The 20,837-nt window shown below is 37.2% G+C and overlaps 1 protein-coding gene across 1 annotated transcript; it reads left to right on the plus strand.

Moving 5' to 3' along the window:
- The first annotated feature begins 617 nt into the window (after positions 1 to 617).
- Positions 618 to 3,753, plus strand: LOC126717978 (uncharacterized). Its single transcript, XM_050419991.1, has 3 exons — positions 618 to 1,139; positions 1,231 to 1,358; positions 2,611 to 3,753. Exons 1-3 carry the CDS (start codon positions 951 to 953, stop codon positions 3,416 to 3,418), a joined length of 1,125 nt encoding a protein of 374 aa, XP_050275948.1. The 5' UTR covers positions 618 to 950; the 3' UTR covers positions 3,419 to 3,753.
- The last annotated feature ends 17,084 nt before the right edge of the window (positions 3,754 to 20,837 follow it).

The following is a 20,837-nucleotide window of genomic DNA, read 5'->3' on the forward strand; positions in this document are numbered from 1 at the left end:
ACAAAAAACAAGTGGGTACTGTGGAATGACCTTTAAATTATAGATCAAATAAATTTATGTTATAATATGTATAATTTATATACTACACATCACACATCATGTATGTGCATAGTGACTCAGTACATGTATGTATTACATGTTTTAATTAATTTGTTTTTAAGTTGTTTTGTTTTATTTTGTTATGAGATACAATTAGCAGTTATTTCTTTAATGGATATAGATGGAAGGTATTTGTTTTAAAAGGATATGTAATTTGATCAAAAATCTAAAATTGTAAGAGATAAGATCAAAATTACTCTAAATTTTTGAAGTGTAATTTACAATATGGTAAAATGCAGATGCTAAACTGCGTGGGCTGGGCTGGTTAGACAATAAGAAACGTGTAGTATGGGTTTTGCTCCGATGATGCAGCCACTTTTGTTATATTTTGATGATAAATTTTACGTCTAAAAGAGCGGCAGAAAATGGCACGCGCTTCTTACAGTAACACGTATTCTTGCGAATGGGTACAGCTGTAATTTTGTAAATAAGAAAGAAAGAAAGAAAAGGTCTCCTAAAATAAAGTGAGTTTAACCGTGTATTTTATTTTATATAAATATAAATATAAATACATAGTAAAGTAGTAATATTTTAGAATTAGAATTAAATGAGAATTGAAGGTCATCTTTTGAGAGAGAGGTTGCCGGAAAACTTGGAAGCGGATCGAGAAGAAGAGGAAGATGATGAAGAAGAAGATGTTTGTTTGAGCAGTGAGATTTATTTATTTATTTGCTTGCTGCTGGGTTTCTTTTCCTCCCAATCACAACATACATTATTAATCCTGATTTCTTAGTTCTATTTTGATATGATCCGCTAGTGCTAGCTAGTAGCATATATTATTTTGGGTTTAATGATTATGAGATGAAGAAGAATTGATTAGGTGAAAGAGTTGTGAGTGGGAGATTTGAGATATGGAGATGGAGATGGAGAATGGAAATAATAATAATATGTTAGAATATGAAAAGAAGTTAGGTGTAGATGTAGATGTAGATGTAGATCAAAGAGGAGAGTCTCCTTCTCCTGCTGTTGCTGGTTGCATTCAACACCCAGTTTCCAAGATGGACACTTTGGCTGGCATTGCCATCAAGTACGGGGTTGAGGTATTTTTATTTTTATTTTTATGAATTACTCTCTTTATATATATATATTATCATTCAAAATTGATTGATTGATTGATTGATTCTTTTCAAGGTTTCCGACATAAAAAAGATGAATGGTTTGGTTACAGATCTTCAAATGTTTGCTCTCAAATCTCTTCAGATTCCTCTACCGGGAAGGCATCCTCCGTCTCCATGTTTATCCAATGGCCATGGGATTGGGTACCTTCTTTTCTTTTTCTATTTCACATCTCTGGTTTTAGTTTGACTTTACAGCAGCTTTGCTCTGTGCTCTGTGCTCTGTGCTCTGTAATATAATACAAACCCCTTTAAATTTGACTGAAATCTTTTTATTTGCATTTTCTAACCCAGATATAGCTCAAATTTTCTTTTCAAATATAATATAATGACATTAAAAATAATAATAATAATAATTCATGTAACTGATCCGACTTCAAATTCTGTAGAATAAAACGACAAAAAGGAATACATGGGTCTGATCCTAACTAATCTATTGAAGATCCTAACTAATCTTTTGTTGTTGTTGTACTTGTGAAACCTAAACGATAAAAACCCAAATTATCTGTTTTGTTATTCAATTTCACAAAATGTGTGGTAGAAGCGGGATTTCATCTTCTTCTTCTCTCCTTAGTATGAAAAAAGCATTTGCAGAGTATCTGTCTGTACTTTTCCTTATTCTGTCAGATGAATTCAATTCCCACGGCAATATTCACATGCATACGATCACTATTCTTTAGGAAAATTTGGTTCTACGTTATCTCGTTTCTTACCCATGTCTTTTTTGTTTGGATAAATTGCAAATTACACCCTTAAAGTTTGAGACTTGTTTGGATTTTACACTTACTCCCTAAAGTTTGAGGGTGAACCTTGAAGTTTTAGAAATTTGATTTTACTTAAAAAGTTTGAAGATGTTTGGATTTTACATTCTGAAGTTTCACAATTTTAGAGTTTAAAACCCAAACACCTCCAATTTGAGAGTTTAAAATCCAAATACCTCCAAACTTTGGGATGTAAAATCCAAATTCTGAAACATCAAGATCTAAAATCCAAACACTCCCAAACTTTAGGGAGGTAAAATCCAAATTCTGAAACTTTAGGATGTAAAATCCAAACACTCTCAAACTTTAGGGGTATAATTTGCAATTTACCCTTTTTGTTTTCTTACAATAAGTGGGGCTGACAATATTTGAACCCAGCTTCTTCCCTTCAAGACAACTAAGCAATGTCATTTAGTTACAAGGCTCTTGGCCTTGTTTCATATTTGATAATAAATTGTAAACCAAAAGTTTCTCATTCCTTGAAAGTTTTCATTTACTCCCACCATTTAAAATATTTTAGGTTCTATTTAATATCTCTTCTTATTATGCTACCATTATTGGTCTTTCTATTATGGAGTCGGATGTACTTTTCACATATGTTATCCTTTCGTGTGTAAATGCTAATTTTTTTGCAGGCAAGGCAGTTCGAACCACACCCCACCTCGCCGTGTGTGCCGTGAACTGTTTGATCCATTCCAGACCCTAAAAGTAAAGTCTCCCCAGTGGAAGGTCTCTCCAGCCATGAGTTCTTTACAAGGTTACTATGGGCTTAAAACAACAGATCAAAAATCAACAGCTGAAGGTTTTGAAATGGCAGTCTACAGAAAAGGAGGTTCTCATTATTTAGAAGATGGGCCATTTCCCAGTGCCTCACTAATTTCCAACCCATCTTTGAGCCATCATCGAAAATCTAAAAGCTTGGTTACTGCTTTATTGGATGAGAATGGTGTAATAGCAGGCATTGTGCCTGTTGCAGAAGCTAGGGATGGTGACTCTGATAGATGGAGTGAGAAACTAGTCAGAAGGCATCAGAAATCCGAAGCTGACTTCACTTCCAACACACCAGAAATGCTGTTGGAGAATAACAGCAACAGTGGTGGGTTTTCTGCAATAACGGGGAAAGGCTTAGCTTTGAGACCTAAAGCAGCAAACCGAACTACTTCAATTAGTGATGCTGAAGCAAGTGGGTTGATTCCTATACCAATTGGTCTGGGGGATTCTGTGATGACTGAGGGCTTATCTGGGGTTAGGAAGTCATCAAGCACATCAAGTTTGCAGGAACAGGACAACAATAGTTCTTCATCCATCTGGAGTAGTACAAGGTGGAGTCTGAAGCCAGATTTGCAGAGCCTTTCAACTGCAACCATTACAAAACCGATCTTTGATGGCTTACCAAAGCCCAAGCCAATAATAGGTCGAAGAAACAAAGCTGCGCTTGACTAATTCACGTAATTTTCACTCAGGCCTTTTGATGGGTAAATAGAGAGACAGAGAGAAGATAGAAAAAGTTAAATAAGCCAATTAATTAATCACAATGTTGCATCCATTTTCTGTTTTCTGGAGATGTTACATGTCTATTAAGGAGGCTAACATGTAGAGCAAAGAAATGGGCATTAAAGAAGGAACTGTATGTGTTTGGTTTGGAAGCATCCCCTTCTTACGTCTTGTGTAAAGATTTTTGCTAGAGGATTATCTATATATAGAATGTATATTAGATTTTAGATATCCTCCAATTGGAGTAAAAAAAATTGTTTATACATGTATTCTTATATTGTTTATTTGTTTCGACTTGCACTTTCTAAGGTTGACATTGCTACGGTTGCCTTTTTTGGTGTATTTTCTATCACACAATTGACACTAAATCTGTTATTTCAGGTGTGTCTGTGAGCGAAATTATATTTTTGTTTTGATTCAGATTCTTCTTCAATGGGCTTGTGAGATCAACAGAGAAGGCTGTAATTTGGCTTGCATATGCTGACTCGAGTAGGAAGCACTTGCCAGCACACGCATATGCTGACTCGAGTAGGAAGATTTGGCTTGCATGTGCTGACTCAAGGAGGAAGCACATGCCAACACACGCATTACATTGCTTAGGGTTTGTATTGGATATTTGCTTATTTGCATCGACTATATTTTGCTTAAAATATCGGCTGAGTAAGAGATAGAGCTATTCTCAGTACATTACCGGATTTTGTGCCATTTGGATTGAAACATTCTACTGGTAGATGCACTCATAAACAAGCTGACTTGATTCCATTATTCATAGATTGATTTGAGTTTGGGTTATGCACACTAGGCAACAAGTGAGAAGTCTTGGCCAAGGTCTCTGTTAAGCTGACGGAGAAGTATTTAACTTGGATTGTTGAGGTTGTATGGACTGAGGAAGAACTAAAAAGTGCAGGAAGGAAAGCGTATTTTAACAAACACTCTTAAAGGAAGAAGACCCGTAGAAAGGACCATGAAGGACTCTTTTAAGCTGATGGAGACCAACCAGAAGTCGATATTCACTAAATGGAACCTAATTTTTAGTTATAACTAGTCGCTAACCCATGCTATGCATGGGAGCTTACCTATTTGTGAGGTAAACTAAAATAATTTTATAAAATCTTAAATTGATTAAGAAACTACACAATTGCATAATTTGCTCTTGTATGGCTTCAATTTATAATACAATTTGATGAAAAAACCATTGCTTGAACGTGTAATGACTTACAAAAAAAATTGTCAAACAGTTTCAGATACTGCAAAAGAAAAATTCAAAAATTCAAATATTAAAACTTCTAAAAGACAAAAAAAATATTAAAGAATAAGATGATTTACTGCTTAGAAATTATTGAAACAAAACAAAATATATTTATGACTAAACAATAGAGAAAGATGGGTTACATTCAAAAAAATAGTCTATGGCTATAACTATTAAAAGGAATTAAAAAATTCCGAGCCTACAAATTATAGATAATATATATATGTGTGTGTGTGTGTGTGTGTGTGTGTGTGTGTGACAACACAAATTCAAATGTTAAAACTTTCAAAACACCAAATATATATATATATATATATATATATATAATTAAAAAATAAGTTATTTAAACAATTCAAAAAATATGACTATTCAAAAAAGAAATATAAGAAAGAGAAAAAAGTACATGAACCCATAAAGCAATAAGTTTTAAATTTTGATGAGTCTTAACTTTAAACGAACCTTATCAATATGTGGCCCACGCTAAAAAAATGTTGAGTAGGACCCCACATTGAAATAATGAAAACCATACCTCCTCTTAATATATCATATATATGCTTTCTACCCAAGAAATTAACATACTTTCATATCGTGAGTTGAAGCAAAGACATATGTAGTAGCAACAATCTTAAATTTCAATTATTACAAGCTTTTTTATCTTGTAAAAAATGGCTAAAGAGAGTTTGGTGGTTCATGTATGAAAATTACTTTTTAAAGAATACATGAAAAACCATAAAAAAAAAAATAAAAAAAAAAAAAAAAAAAATTTCAAAGTAGAGGAGAAGAAAATAATAGAAGAAGCACTCATACCTCGGCTTAAAATATATACATATCTATATATTGGGATTTGCACTGCCTTTATAGTGTTTATGATTAACCTCGTCAAATTGGAGATAAATTTTCAACGTTTGAGTTTGAGTTTAAGTTAAACTTGTTAGAAAGATAAAGTTTCACTCATTGTTAAGTTTGGATTAAATAAAAATAATTTTGTTTTAAAAAAATAATAATGTTGAGTTTGAGTTTAAGTTAAACTTGTTAGAGATATAGAGTTTCACTCCTTGTTAAGTTTGGACTAAACAAAAATAATTTTATTTAAAAAAAATGATAATGATGTGACAAGTTCAATAAAAAGTCAAAAACTTCGGTCTTATAATAATAATAATAATAATAATGAGAAAAGGTTTTAACAAAACAAAACAAATCCTCCTCCACTTTGTTTTTTTTCGTAGTAGTATACTATAATAATAGTTTTGTTCAGAGACTGGCACCACTCCTAGTTATACATGTGTCCACCCCCCCCCCCCCCCCCGCCACACACACACACACACCGGTCACAACATCATTTGAACTATTTTTTTGCAGCCAATATTAATGTTTCTTGATTAATATTTTCTTTGTAACCGGTTATGCACTCTTAATATTTTTAGAATTTTTTTTCCAAATAACATTAAATATCAAAAATTTAGTTAGTTGTCACGTTTCAAAACAATGTTGGAAACTAGCATCTCGAGTGTCTAAAACTCGAGTTCCAAGATAAAACTTGAGTTTTTAAGTCTCGATTTGTAAGGGGTGGTAGGTGATGTGGAAGAAAATCCACATGAAACTCGAGTTTTTAAGACTCGAGTTTCACTTTTAAGACTCAAGTTTTACTTCTTCTTCGTCGCAGCATTCTTCTTCATTCAGACCCAGGGAACTTGAGTTTTACTTCTTCTTCCTCGTAGCATTCTTCTTCGTTCAAACCCAGCGTTCAGACCCAGCGTTTCACCATTCAAACCCAGCATTCTTCCTCTATTCTTCGTTGTCAGATCGTTCTTCGTTCTAGGTTTCTTCATCTTCCAGGGTTTCTTCTTCTTCTTCTTCATCTTCGTTCTATTCTTCTTCTATTGGGCTTCATCTTCGTTCTGCTGGGCTTCAACTTCCTGGGTTTCTTCGTTGTTGTTGTCTATGTTTTTCACTAAGAAAATCAAGTCTTAGAGACTCGATTTTGATTTGGTAGAACTCGAGTCTTTAAGACTCGAGATCTATGTGGCATTTCCTCCAAGTCATCAAGTATAAAGTGAGTCTTTGAGACTCGAGTTTTATATACAACTCGAGTTTCTAAAACTCAAGATGCTAGTTTGCTAACTCCATTCAAACATGTATTAACTTACTACTTTGTCCTCCCTTACTATGCTAGTCTGCACATTCCCTCAATATTTTTATATTTTATGAGGGGACTTTTTTTTTTTATATAGGAATTATGAGTGGACTTTTAAGGATGATGATCATTTTTAGTTAAGTTTAACCCTTAGTTAAAATGAAACATATAAATCAAATTTAAAAAATAAATAAATAAATGTTGACATGGAAAATTGTGGAGCTTAGCAAAAAAGTCGAAGGCTTCAGTTTTATATATATAGACTAGTTAATAAGCTTATGATTTTCCATTAGTATAGAAAATTTTCAATGTATTGTTAGGGAGTACACATATAGGAGATTGTTAGTGAGTATTGGTAGAAGTTGTTAAGGACTCTTTATTCACGACACATGGCATTATTTCATTGGCAACCAACGTTACATCAATATTGTCATGAATTTTGGGTAAATCTGCTTTAAAGCCCAAAAGAGCCCATATTTTATTCAACTAAATGGATCTTCTATTTCATCAATTGGGCTCATGACCCATGATATCATCAATATCAATATGTGGATCGGGCCCAAGCAATGATTCAAGTCTCGCGGCCCATATTATCTCACTAAAGCCCACATTTCAAGCTTATGGCACATCATCTCATTTACACTCATGATCCTAGCTCATGAGTCTCATTGGAAAAAATTTGGGAATCATGGTTTAAAGTTATGATCCAAGCTCCTAAGCCTCATTTTCAACTCATGATCCAACGGTTTAAAGTTAATAAAAGAAACATGTTGCTTGGCATGTTTTCTCTAATTATCTGAGCTCTGACAGGCCAGTGTATAGCAGGAAACATTTTTTAAGTCTCTCATATCACATTACACTTAAAATGATAAAACCCCCCATTGCTCTTTACCTAAAACTTAATACTCATCATATGAAAAATACTCAATAGGGACACTATCCAAACACTAACTAAGTAACTATTCATTCAAATTCCAGCTATTTTTATAATGAAAATGGAAATCTAACCGTATTATTTCACATAAACTATATTATTACTTTCATTTAAATCTAGGCTAAATCTGACTGGCTATCTCCAAACATAAGGTATTCATAATATCATTAATATCTAGCTGTCATTTGTCATAATCCGAAACCTGATCCAAAATTAAACGCAAAAATCAACCCAAATATTCCCTTCCAACTGCCTGATTAGAGCATTAAATACTCTTCTTACTCCCCAAGATTCAGTCACAACTCAAGGGGACCTTGACTAAATCTACAAAACCTTATTAACTATCAACCAATTAGCTCATTGCTTACTAAAATTATATTATAATAAAATCATGGACCAAAGACATAATTCCCAAAAAATAAAACTTGTCCAATAGAACACCAGTAGTAGATTTAACACTTGACACCTGGCCTATGATGACATCACCATCTCCTTTAATGCTCAATCTCAGCAACTAGCTGCTATATCCCCATAAAAGGGATCTTACCATTTTCTGCCATAATCCATGAAACAAATGCTAAATATTCTCCTCAACTGTCTCCATCAGCCAACTAACCTCCCCTTCTTCAGCTCCAAGTGACAGCTGTCTTAGGACAATTGACAGCTAGTCAAACAACATTAACATTACAACTTGTCCTTTTTTCGGCTAAAAACTAAAACTTACTACAGAAAACTACCATTTTTTTGCTAAAATCTTTCCTTATTTGCTGATTATTCCTTTAACTAAATCTGATTTAGATTCAGATTTGGTCCTATATAAAGAGGACCAAGCTAGATCATTTGACACCATTCCATACACTACAATATTTTCCTACTACTACAACAACTCCTTATACACCACTACTCATCTAAACACAACTCTCTCATTCTCCATATTCTAAAATTCAATTATATTGCTGCCTATATCTCCAAAAACCTAAACACATCTGTGGTACCCAAACTCGATTCTCACTGGGATGGGATTGGGCTTCCAATTTATTTGTTAGTGGGTATGACTGAAGTCCTACTATGGAAAACCTCAAATGTTGCCTTGACAACCCAAACTGTATATCACCTAAACCTTTAGTTTGTGTCACTCTCCCTTCCCTGGTATTTTCCCCATCTCACCTTCCCTCTTGTTTCTCACCCCCTGACTTGCCCAACCTAGCTTCGAGCAATAGGTCGGTATCTTCCTTCCCGAGACTTAGCAAAGCCCCAAAAAATGGGTTCTAGTTTTAACTTCCCCCTCCCCCTTTTTCTCTATCTCTCTTCCTTTTTATTTTATTTTTTTTAACTTATATTACTAAATTGTTCACACATTTTTTAGATCTACTTGTGATGCTCTTCTCAGTTCATTTATGTAGTTTCCAAGCAGTTCAAACCCGATTTGAATGTAGTACAGGTTTGGGACCTCGATTTCATTCTGCGCTCGGAGATTTTTATCCATTACGACGGTCACACCGAGTTCTCAGGTGCATTCCATCATACACCAGCTATCAGGACCCCGCTGGTGCCTTAACAGCTAGAAGTCCCCTTATATGCTACTTTGATGTTCGGCTACCAGGTTTCCTATCACGTGGTCTGACAGTCAGTGACGCCCGACAACTAGGACCTCGACAAGTAAGAGAAGGCTCCCTTAAACTGATTAGCGATGGTTCGGTAGACACGGTCTTCCCAACCAAACACATCCCCATAGAAGATCCTGTCAACCCTGAGTCAATCAACAACACAGTTTAAAGGCGCAACATGGGCCTTGAGCACTGGTTCCAAAGCGTCCAACCTGCCGGGGGTCAATCTGGCCCACATCAAACCCTTCAACAGACAGCTCCCCCCGCACCCCGTCCTTGTAGAAAAAGGTAGAGGGTTTCTAACGAACCTTTCATGGGGTTCAGTGTTCCTCCTACCGAGCACACCCCTGCTCCAGTCTCTGCCGCTACATTGACTTTGCCAGCCAGGGACACTTCTTTAGAGACAAGGCCCACCGATCAACCGATGATCATTGGGTCTAACATGGCCTCCACCTTTGCATCCCCTTCCTCAGGGTGGCATAACACCTTCATGCTGGGGGGACAAACCTCTCCCCAATGACTCTTACGTACGGACTTGGAGGAGCAGGTTGGGAGGTAAGGTTGTAGAAAGCCTTGGCCAAGCCCTGCTTTTGCCCGAGGACATGTAGCACTACTCTAGTTGCTAGGATGAAGACATTGCCCCTAAACTCAAGTGGCATACCACAGTTGTAAGTACCCCCCCCCCTTTTTTTATTAATTGTTAGTCCTCAGCTCATATTAATCCTCTTGCTACTTTTTGTTACTGTTCAAGGCCATCCAAATGATCCATGTCCTTAAAGGTTGGCTCAAGGTTGCTATGGAGGAGACAGATAAAGAAAAGGCCCTAAAGTAGGTGGCTGAGTCCACCCTGAATGAAAAAGGTCCTTAAACTGGCCACCACGGAGCAGAGGGCGGCTTCTGCTGAGAGGGCCTAGGACTCAGCCAAATAGAAGGTTGAGGCACTATAGGGTAAGCTGGGGGAGACAGAGACCAAGCTGGCCCAAGCCGAGAGTATAGTCTCGGCCCATGAAGTAGCTTGTTAACCTGAATGAGATAATGAAGGGATGCAAGCAGACATTCTACAACATGGGCTTCATCGACGCCAAGAATTCATGTGGTGCTGTCATCTTCTAGACTCGGAGGCTTGGATTTTCAAAAGGCTGGATGGCAGCCGTGAACACTCTGAACCTTCTCGAGTCTTATCCATTGAGGGACCCCGACCAAACACCTTTGCCCAATGATCCGCTAGTTCAAGCCCCAACCGAGGAGCAGTTTAACAAAGATGGTGATGAAGAAAGGAAAGATAACCCCAGTATGAGGGAGTTGCCCAAGCAGATCGATTCTCTCGTGGAGGTGATCGATGTGGACAACTTGACCTCCAATGTTGCTCTTGAGGGCCCAAACGATCCTAAGATTAACCTGGTGCCGACCCCCCTAACTTCTAGAAAGGCTTCCTCTGTTCCCCTGTAGTTGCTCAAGACCCCCCCTACAAATGCACTCAACCGATGATGATTGCTTTATTTCCCTTCTTTCTTCTTCTTTTTTAAATTTTTTTTTATTATCTTGCATCCTATATTTGTTTTGTGGATTGAACAATATTTTGGTTATTTGAATTTTGAAATTGAAAATGTTATAAGTATGTATGCTCAGCTAAACTCTTTCCGCACAATTTCAAGTTCAATTTCGAAGAATAAGTGTTTTTGGTTGGCATATATCTTTATAATCGGACCCTTTGATCTAAGCAATGCATTATTAAGAATTTTGAATAACATTGTGAAAATTCATTAATAATAACTGTAAATGAATGGGGAATGTTTGAGATATCCCTTGCAAGAGAACTTGGAATTTAGATTAATTAATCAAGCTCTCTTAACTAGTCGGTGTCCGGGGTCAAACTGAGGCTAACCCTTTATTCTTTGGAATGAAAATTTTTTAAGGTTTCCACCTAGTCAGTGACCGATATCAGGCGGATGCTAGGTTTCTATCCTCAGAAATAATTCTTTAAGGTTTCCACCTGGTCGATGATCTAGGTCAAGCCAATGCTAGGTTTCTATTCTTAGAAATAATACTTTAAGGTTTCCACCTAGTAGGTGACTAGGGTTAAGCTGAGGCTAGGTTTTTGTCCTTAGAAATAATTCTTTAAGGTTTTCACCTAGTCAGTGACCAGGGTCAAGCCGAGGCTAGGTTTCTGTCCATAATCCTCTCAGATAAACAATATGTAAAATAACTGAACAAGTAACTGCCACAGCATAATGAAAAGCAATTGGATCCGTTCTGCATTATCTTTTCAAACCTATTTACAACATGAGACATACATTATGATAATTACAACTAATGATAGTACTTCTTCAAATTGCTCACGTTCCAAGGTCAGGGGAGTGGTCTTTCCTCTATATCCTCTAGACATTAAGCCCCTGTACCAGCCACTACAGTCACTTGGTAAGGTCCCTCCGAATTCAGGGCGAGCTTTCCCACACATTGGTCTTTCATATTTCCCACTGCTCTCTGCAAAACCAAGTCCCTTGCAACAAACTCTCTAGGCATCACATTCCTGTTGCATCCCCAAGTCAGCTTCTGTTGATAGTCGACAAGCCAAATGAATGCCATGTCTCGACTTTCTTCCAAGAGGTCCAACCGCTTGATCATTTGAGCATCATTACTGCTTGGAGAGGAACTAGCAATCCACATGCTCGACAGGCTTATTTCCACTGGGATAGTTGCTTCTGCCCTATACGTCATGGAAAAGGGGGTTTCTCCTGTTGACCTCCTCGGTGTAGTTAGGTAGGCCCACAACACTCTTGATAGCTCCTCGAACCAATTCCCTTTCATCCCCTCCAATCTCTTCTTCAACCCATTGACAACTTTTTTGTTCGTCACTTCTACCAGTCCATAACTCTGGGGATATACCAAGGATGAGTACCTATTTATGATTCCCAAAATCGTTGCAGTATTTTCGAAATGCCTTGCTGTCAAACTACAATTTGTTATCTGAGATCAGTGCCTCGGGTACCCCCAACCTTGCAATGATATTTTTCCACACAAATCTCTTTACGTCAACATCTCGAATGTTTGCCAAGGCCTTGACTTCCACCCACTTCATAAAATAATCGATGGAAACTAAAACAAATCTTTTGTTACCTGAAGCCCATGGAAATGGCCCTATAATGTCTAACCCCCACTACTTAAAGGGCTAAGGACTAGTGATCGGGTTCAAGTTCCCACTCGGCTAATGTATATTTGGGACGTGTTTTTGACACTAATCGCACTTCTTGACATACTCGGCTGCATCCCTTTGCATGTTAGGCCACCAAAATCCCTGGGTCATTTCTCTGTAGGATAATGATTTCCCTTCGGAGTGACTACCACAAACCCCTTCATGCAACTCAGCAGGGAGATCAACGACATCATTAAGGTGAAGACACAGCAAATATGGACCCCCAAACGATCCTCAGTACAGCTTCTTATCCTCGGATAACCAAAATCGAGAGGATGTTCTCCGCACCTTCTTGGCCTTTTTGACGTCGGCCAATAAAGATCCATTAGCCAGAAAGGAGATAATGAGGTCCATCCAACTTGGATCGAACGCCGAAGCCACTGCTACAATTAGGCGATGCTCTATGCTTAGACGCCCCAATAGCTCCACAGAAATCATTTGTGGAACACATTCATCCAATGAAGAGGCCAAAGTGGCCAGAGAATTAGCATGACTATTCTAACCCCTTGGGACTCTGGCCACACTCACTCTTCGGAAACATGCTTGTAAAGTCCCAACCAACTTCAAAAACTATGACATATGGGGGTCCCTTGCTTCAAAACTTCCCTCTACTTGGCATACTACTAGCTTTGAATCCGAGAATATTCCTAGTTCCCCGGCACCCAACTTTTGAGCTACTCTAAATCCAGCAATAAGCGCTTCATATTCGGCTTCATTGTTAGAAGCCTAGAAGCCCAACCTTAGTAATTTCTCCAGCCTTAAAACCTTAGGGGATATCATCACAATCCTAACTCCAGCTCCTCTAATGTTAGATTCCCCATCCACAAACACTCACCATGGTTGAATCGAGGCTTGGCATACCCTACGGCGACCCCCAGTGCTAGTGTGAACTTTGCCAAAAATCTACTAACACCTAACCTTTAATGGAGTTCCTCAATTTATACCGTATATCAAATATCTCAAGTCTTGTTCCCTAATTTGCTATCCTCCTGGTAAAGTCTGATCTCCTCAAGAGTGATGTAGGGGGTATTCGGTTAGCACTCAAACCGTGTGGGCTTGGAAATAGTGGGGCAATTTTCTCGTCACGTGTACCAACACCAATACCATATTCTCCAATGGCAAATATCGAGTCTCTGAAAATAACACTTTTGGATTTTTCGGGGTCCAACACTCAAATTGAAGGCAGACAAAATACAGTATCAACAGGTGCCATCTTCCTACAGAACATGCGCAAATGGGCACAAGGATCTCCAGTGCCATCATATTTGACAAACTTGGGTGCCTTGAACTTGGGAGGCATAATGACCTGAGGGAAATCAATCAAGCTGTACAAATCGACACTTCCTCAGGCGCTGGAGCCCTCTATGATGCGGATTTTCTCAGTCAGGGTTTCTACTTGACTTTTGACCTAGTTGTAACCAGACTTTGAGGTCTTATCCTTAGGAGGACTCAATTCTTGGTCCTCCTTGCAGGATAAATAGCGGTGTGGTTTGGCATTGATTTGGATTTGGTAGCAGCCAGGTCTCATTTTCAGACAGGGGTGCAAGGACCCCGGAGTGGGACTAGAAGAATCTTGGCTCCCTCCTACAACCAACTATTGCATCATGTGCATTATTTCAGCCATCTACTCTTTCAAGAGAGCAATCTTTTGAGTGTTTTCCTCAATGGGGGAAGGACAACTAGTAGACATCTCTTTAGCACAAGACCTAGTGATGATAGGATCACAATGTGATGGTAACTTGGATTGTTTCCTTTTAGCAATCTTTTCTCTTTATATTCTTGGGATGGAAAAGAATGGGATGGGAAAGAAATGGGGTACATTTGAAAATTTGACAATGTGGAAACACAAAACAAACACGAAGTTAGTTTAGGTTCTTGTTTATTAAAAATGCACCTGTCATTTTTTAAAATATCGGCTTGGACCCTTGAGTGGGTATTTATCATGGTGAGTTTCTATAGTGATGCTGAATTAATGCACAAGCTTGGCAAGTAACTGGAACTTTCATATCATGCTTGAAATTGCAGTTCTAATTGCAAAGAAAGCAATGCTTTTACAAAACTTTGGCTTTTTACAATGCCCCTAGAACATGCGCTATAGACAATTGCTCCAACAGTGGGCCTTTTACAAGGAAATTCAAATTTACAATGAAGAGACATCATTCTGGATGGCCTTGCCTTCTTAGAGAAGATCTTAGACTATTGGCGATGTCCTCCTTGGTACAGACTTCCGGCTACTTGCGTCAAATTTTATCTGTACACATTTACATGACAAAGCCAATAGTGTATGCATGCATGCCCTTGTAGGGTTGGAAACCCGTAGGGATTGGATATGATCTAATGTGCAAACAACCAGGTTGCTTCCTAGGGGTTAATCACAAATGCTATGTAAACAGGATAGATAGAACCTGGAGTAGAGCACAACTCTTTGACGCAAGCAAAAAGGGCAAACCAAAAAACGAAAACTAGACATTTTCCCCTTAACTCATTTTGAAAGCAATCCTATGAAGGATATCCTACCCTAGGCTTGGATCTTCACTCGGCTTTGGCTCTTCCTAGTCCTCACGGGTTTTGACTTAGTTTAGTCCAACTATATGAGACACGGCTTAACTGGTGAGTTAGTCCTACTCTTAGGGGGGACCTCAATCATCTAATCCTTCCATTCATAGAAGTTGTGAGATAGAGCAGATCAAGGGGGCCTTTTCAATGTAATCCTGTCCATCCATGGACCCCGGCAAAGCCTATAATTCAGCATCCAGTAACTATCTATGGTATACTCATCCAACATTTGCCTTCAACACTAAGTCCTAGTTCAACCCAATATGAGGGGTGATGTCATGCATTTTAAAATGAAAGGGGAAAGACTTTCCAAGAACAATAGATATATGAACAAATAAAGATGTAGCAGAAATTAAGTCTACTACCCTAGGTTCGCACATATGAAGGAAAGATGTAAAGCATGCTTTAGGAAAGTAGGAAAGCTTCATACATACGAAAATACCTCAAAGCCAGTTTTTGGAAAACAATTTGAAAATATTTTTGGCAAATATTTTTGAGGTTTGAAAATAATTTACTAGGATATAGCAAAAGCATTTTTCAAAAGGAAAGCCCCGAAGGCTAATGCCAATTTCGATGTTTTTGAAAGCCAATATCCAAAGATTAATATCTTATCAAAAGCTCTAAAGGCTAAACTCTCTAAGTGTCCCCAGTGGAGTCGTCAGTATGTCGATGTCTCGCAGCGGTTCAACCACCCATCACGGCGACACTAGCTCACTTCCCACTTTTAGGAGGAAGGGTATGCACGTGCATACCAAGCTCAGAGCTCGGGTGCTATGGAGGAAGGTTGTACCTTGGGTGTGTGGCTAGAATATGAGTCAATTTTAAGGATATTACCAAGGGTGAAGTCACCACCAATCATTGGGTTTTTCTAAGTTGTGATTAGTCACCTGACGCTATCAACATCATTACAGTAAAGTATAGACATCCCATCCATAGGCTAGATGACACGTTGGATGAATTGCATGGGTCATGTATTTTCGCACAAATTGATTTGAAAAGTGGGTATCATCAAATTAGGATGAAAGAGAGTGATGAATGGAAAACTACCTTTAAAACTAAATATGGATTGTATGAGTGGTTAGTAATACCTTTTGGTCTAACTAATGCACCAAGTACATTCATAAGGTTAATGAATCATGCATTGCGTGCGTTTATAGGCAGATTTGTTATGGTCTATTTTGACGATATTTTGGTGTATAGCAAGAACTTAGATGAGCATATCAATCATTTGCATTGTGTGCTTGCTGTTTTGAGAAAAGAAAAATGGTATGCCACTTTAAAGAAATGTTCATTTTGCATGGACAAAGTTGTGTTTCTTGGTTATGTTGTTAGTGCGAAAGGAATTGAGGTGGATGAGGAAAAGGTGAAGGCTATCAAGGAAAAGCCCACACCTAAGTCAATCACTGAGGTAAGAAGTTTTCATGGTTTGGCTAATTTTTATCGCCGATTTGTCAAAGATTTCAGTACGCTAGCCGCACCACTCAGTGAAATTGTTAAAAAATTCGTGGGTTTTAAATGGGGTAGTGAGCAAGATCGTGCATTTATTGAAATTAAAGAAAGGTTATATGGTGCTCCTTTATTAGCATTACCTGGTTTTTCTAAAACTTTTGAGATTGAGTGTGATGCTTCAAGAATAGGTATTAGAGCTGTTTTGATGTAGGAGAAGCGGCCAATAGCCTATTTTAGTGAAAAGCTAAACAAGGTAGCTTTGAACTACCCAACATATGACAAGGATTTTTACACATTGGTGAGAGCATTGGAGACTTGGCAACATTACGTTTGGCCAAAAGAATTTGTCATACATATCGACCATGAGTCCTTAAAGCACTTGAAAGGACAAGGTAAGTTGAATTGAAGACATGCCAAGTGGGTGGAATTCATTAAGACCTTTCCTTATGTAATCAAACACAAACAAGGTAAGGAAATTGTGGCTAGTGCATTATCAAGAAGGTATGCCATTGTCTCTACTTTAAATGCAAAGTTATTAGGATTTGAATATGTTAAGGAATTGTATGTGAGAAGGCAGCGGTTGGTAAATTCTATAGACTAGATGGGTACTTGTTTAGAGAGAATAGACTTTGTGTGAATAATAGTTCTATGTGTGAGTTGCTTGTGTGTGAAGCACATGGAGGTGGTTTAATGGGTCATTTTGGTGTAAGAAAGACTTTAGACGTGTTACATAAACATTTTTTTTGGGCCAAAAATGAAACATGATGTGGAGAGAGTTTGTGCTAAATGCGTTACCTGTAGGCAGGCCAAATCTAGAGTCTTACCACATGGATTATACACTCCTCTGCCTGTACCTAGTGCACCTTGGGTCGATATTTCTATGGATTTTTTTTAGGCTTGCCTAGGTCAAAATAAGGTAGGGATTCGATTTTTGTCGTTGTTGATAGGTTTTCGAAGATGGCACATTTCATATCTTGTCATAAAACCGATGATGCAACCCACATCATTGATTTGTTCTTTAGAGAGATAGTACAACTTCACGGTGTTCCTAGGAGTATTGTGTTTGATCATGATGTTAAGTTCCTTAGCTATTTTTGGAAAGTCTTATAGGAAAAGTTGGGGACTAAACTCTTGTTTTCGACTACTTGTCACCCCTAAACGAATGGACAAACTGAGGTAGTGAATAGAACTTTTTCTACTTTGCTGCATACTATAATTCAGAAGAACTTGAAAAATTAGGAGGATTTTTTTCCATTCATTGAGTTTGCATATAATCTGAGTGTTTATTCTACTACTAATTTTTCACCATTTGAGATTTTTTTTGGTTTTAATCCACTAACTCCTTTGGATTTGCTGCCTTTGCTAGTTAATGAAATGACTAATTTGGATGTTCAAAAGAAGGCTGAGATGGTGAAGAAACTCCATAAAAGTGTACGGCAACATATAGAAAAAAAAATGAGCAATATGTGACCAAAGCCAACAAGGGCCGTCAACAAGTCCTCTTTAAACCGAGTGATTGGGTTTGGATGCATATGAGAAAGGAAAGATTTCCAGCCTATAGGCGGTCCAAGTTACATCCTAGAGGGGATGGCCTATTTCAAGTCCTTGCAAGAATCAATGGCAATGCATACAAGTTGGATCTTCCAAGCGAGTATAACATTAGTGCTACATTTAATGTTTCTAATCTTTCTCCTTTTGATGTAGGTGATGATTCGAGGATGAATCCTTTTGAAGAGAGGAGGAATAATGATTCGAACCTCAATCGACACACTTTGAGACCCAACAAAATAATATTGGAATACTTGCCCAAGAAAGCTAAAATTCAAATTTTGATATAACCCCGACCCAATGTTTATAAATGAAACGTGAATTAAAGGTATAAGTAACAGACCTTGACGCAATAATTATAACTGAATCATGAACCAAAGGTATAAAATTTGAACGTCACAAGGAAAAATCCCTAATAAGTTCACAGCTCTTGAAGAACCAAAAGAATAAGCAAAACCTCATGTTTTTCTGATTTTTTTATTCAATAAATCCTCCATTACAGTGAGTGCATGCTATTTATAAGACATAGTTGAAAATAGGAATATTTATTAAAAAAAATGTACTAAATAATAGAAGGCTAAATTAAGGTTGATTTAGTCTGAAATTAGCAGCTCCAAAATAGGAAAATAGCTAGAACGTACTAAATAATAGAAGCCTAAAATTAAGGTGGATTTGGTCTAAAATTAGCAACTCTAGAATAGGAAAAATACCTATTAATTGGTATGGAGCTGAAAAGTCAATCAGTCATTAATCCACACCATAAATTATGCCCAAATAAGCCAGATCAGCCTCATCAACAGCTTGGATTAAATTTATTAAGCCTTCATCTTCCTTTGGGCCATGCTTGGAATGTCCTGTGTTAGAATCAGCTCAAATCTCTTGAATTAACCCATTAAGTGCTTCTTTGATCTTCTTGGATCTTGCTCTAATAATAGGCGCAACTGGAACATGTAATAGATCCTTTAATGGTGTTTGTTGATTCTCATCAAAGGGTATTTAGTTGTTCAGGGGTAATTTTGAAATTTTTAGGTGTTTAATTTATAGTTCCAATAAATTTATTATTATAATAATTTAATTGTTCCACATTGATTAAGAGAGTGTGTTATGTGTAGTATAACTTGTCACACCCTCCCTTTTCTAAAAAAAAAAAAAATGGGTAATTATCCCACTTTGCTTAAGAGAGAATGTTATGTGTAGTATAACTTACTCCACCCTCCCTTAAAAGTTATCATGGCTTTAGAATGAAGTTGTGGCGTGTTTTTGTGTTAGAACCTCTTTCCCTCTCCCTTGTGTGTATATTTGTTTCTCAAAAAAAAAAAAAAAGGCAGTTACCCCACGTTGCTTAAGAGATTGTGTTGTATGTAGTATAACTTGCATCACCCTCCCTTAAAAGTTATCATGGCTTATGAGTGGAGTTGTGGTGTGCCTTTGTGTTAGAACATCCTTCCCTCTCCATTGTATGTGTGTGTGTGTGTGTGTGTGTGTGTTTCTATAAAATATATATATATATATAGAGAGAGAGAGAGAGAGAGAGGGGTAATTGTCCAGCATTGCTTAAGAGTGTGTTGTGTATAATATAACTTGTCTCACCGTCCCTTAAAAGTTATCATGGCTTTTGAGTGGAGTTGTGATGTGCTTTTGTATTAGAACTCCTTTCCTTCTCCCTTGTATGTGTGTTTATTTGTTTCTCAAAAAATATGGTAATTGTCCAACATTATTTAAGAGAGTATGTTATATGTAGTATAACTTATCCCACCTTTCTTTAAGAATTACCATGGCGTTTGAATAGAATTGTGATATATATTTGTGTTAGAACCCCTTTCCCTCTTCCTTTTGTGTGTGTGTTTGTTTCTTCAAAAAAATAAAAAATAAAAAAAGAATGAGTTATTGTCCCACATTATTTAAGAGAGTGTTGTGTGTAGTATAATTTGTCTCACCCTCCCTTAAAAGTTACCATGATTTTTTAGTAGAGTTGTATGTCTTTATGTTATAACAATTTTCCCTCTCCCTTGTATGTGTGTTTGTTTCTCATAAATAAAAGTAGTATAGAAATGTTACAATTTTTTTATTATGATAGGAATGTAATTAATGAACAAAACACCATAATCTATCACAAAAATTGATAGCAATGTATGTAACATTAAGCAAACCAACCGACCCAACCACATGGAAAATCATTAAGACTACAAGCCGAACTGTTAAAAAGCAAGTATATATCCATTGTTGCCATTTGTCACTAAAACCACGTCGTCTCAGCATGTGTAAGAGGAAATTCCAAAATGAAATGATCATAAACCTTCTCCAAATCCAACTTATACAACAAAACTTCCTTTCGCTACTAGGCACTCATTTGCTATTAACACCGAGTCCAGAATCTGACGCCCATAAACAAATGCAACAGAAGCATTCTGAGATGTAGATGCCACTCTCTAGAACCATTTTCAATCGGTTGGACAAAGCTTTGGCAATGAGTTTGTGTAATAAAGCTCTAATGGGAAAGAAATCCTTGCCCTCGAGCCCTTGATTTTTTTGGAATTAAAGCAACAAAAGTAACATTGAAACTCCTCTCAAATAGTATACGGAAATGATGGAAAACTTAGAAATACATCTATCTTCCTTTTATCTTCCTCCAATTTTTATAAAATGCCATTGAGAAACTATCAAGACCCAAGGATAGTTCTACACAAGCTCTATATCA

This window comes from Quercus robur, chromosome 3, assembly GCF_932294415.1.
Source record: "Quercus robur chromosome 3, dhQueRobu3.1, whole genome shotgun sequence".
NCBI lineage: Eukaryota > Viridiplantae > Streptophyta > Magnoliopsida > Fagales > Fagaceae > Quercus > Quercus robur.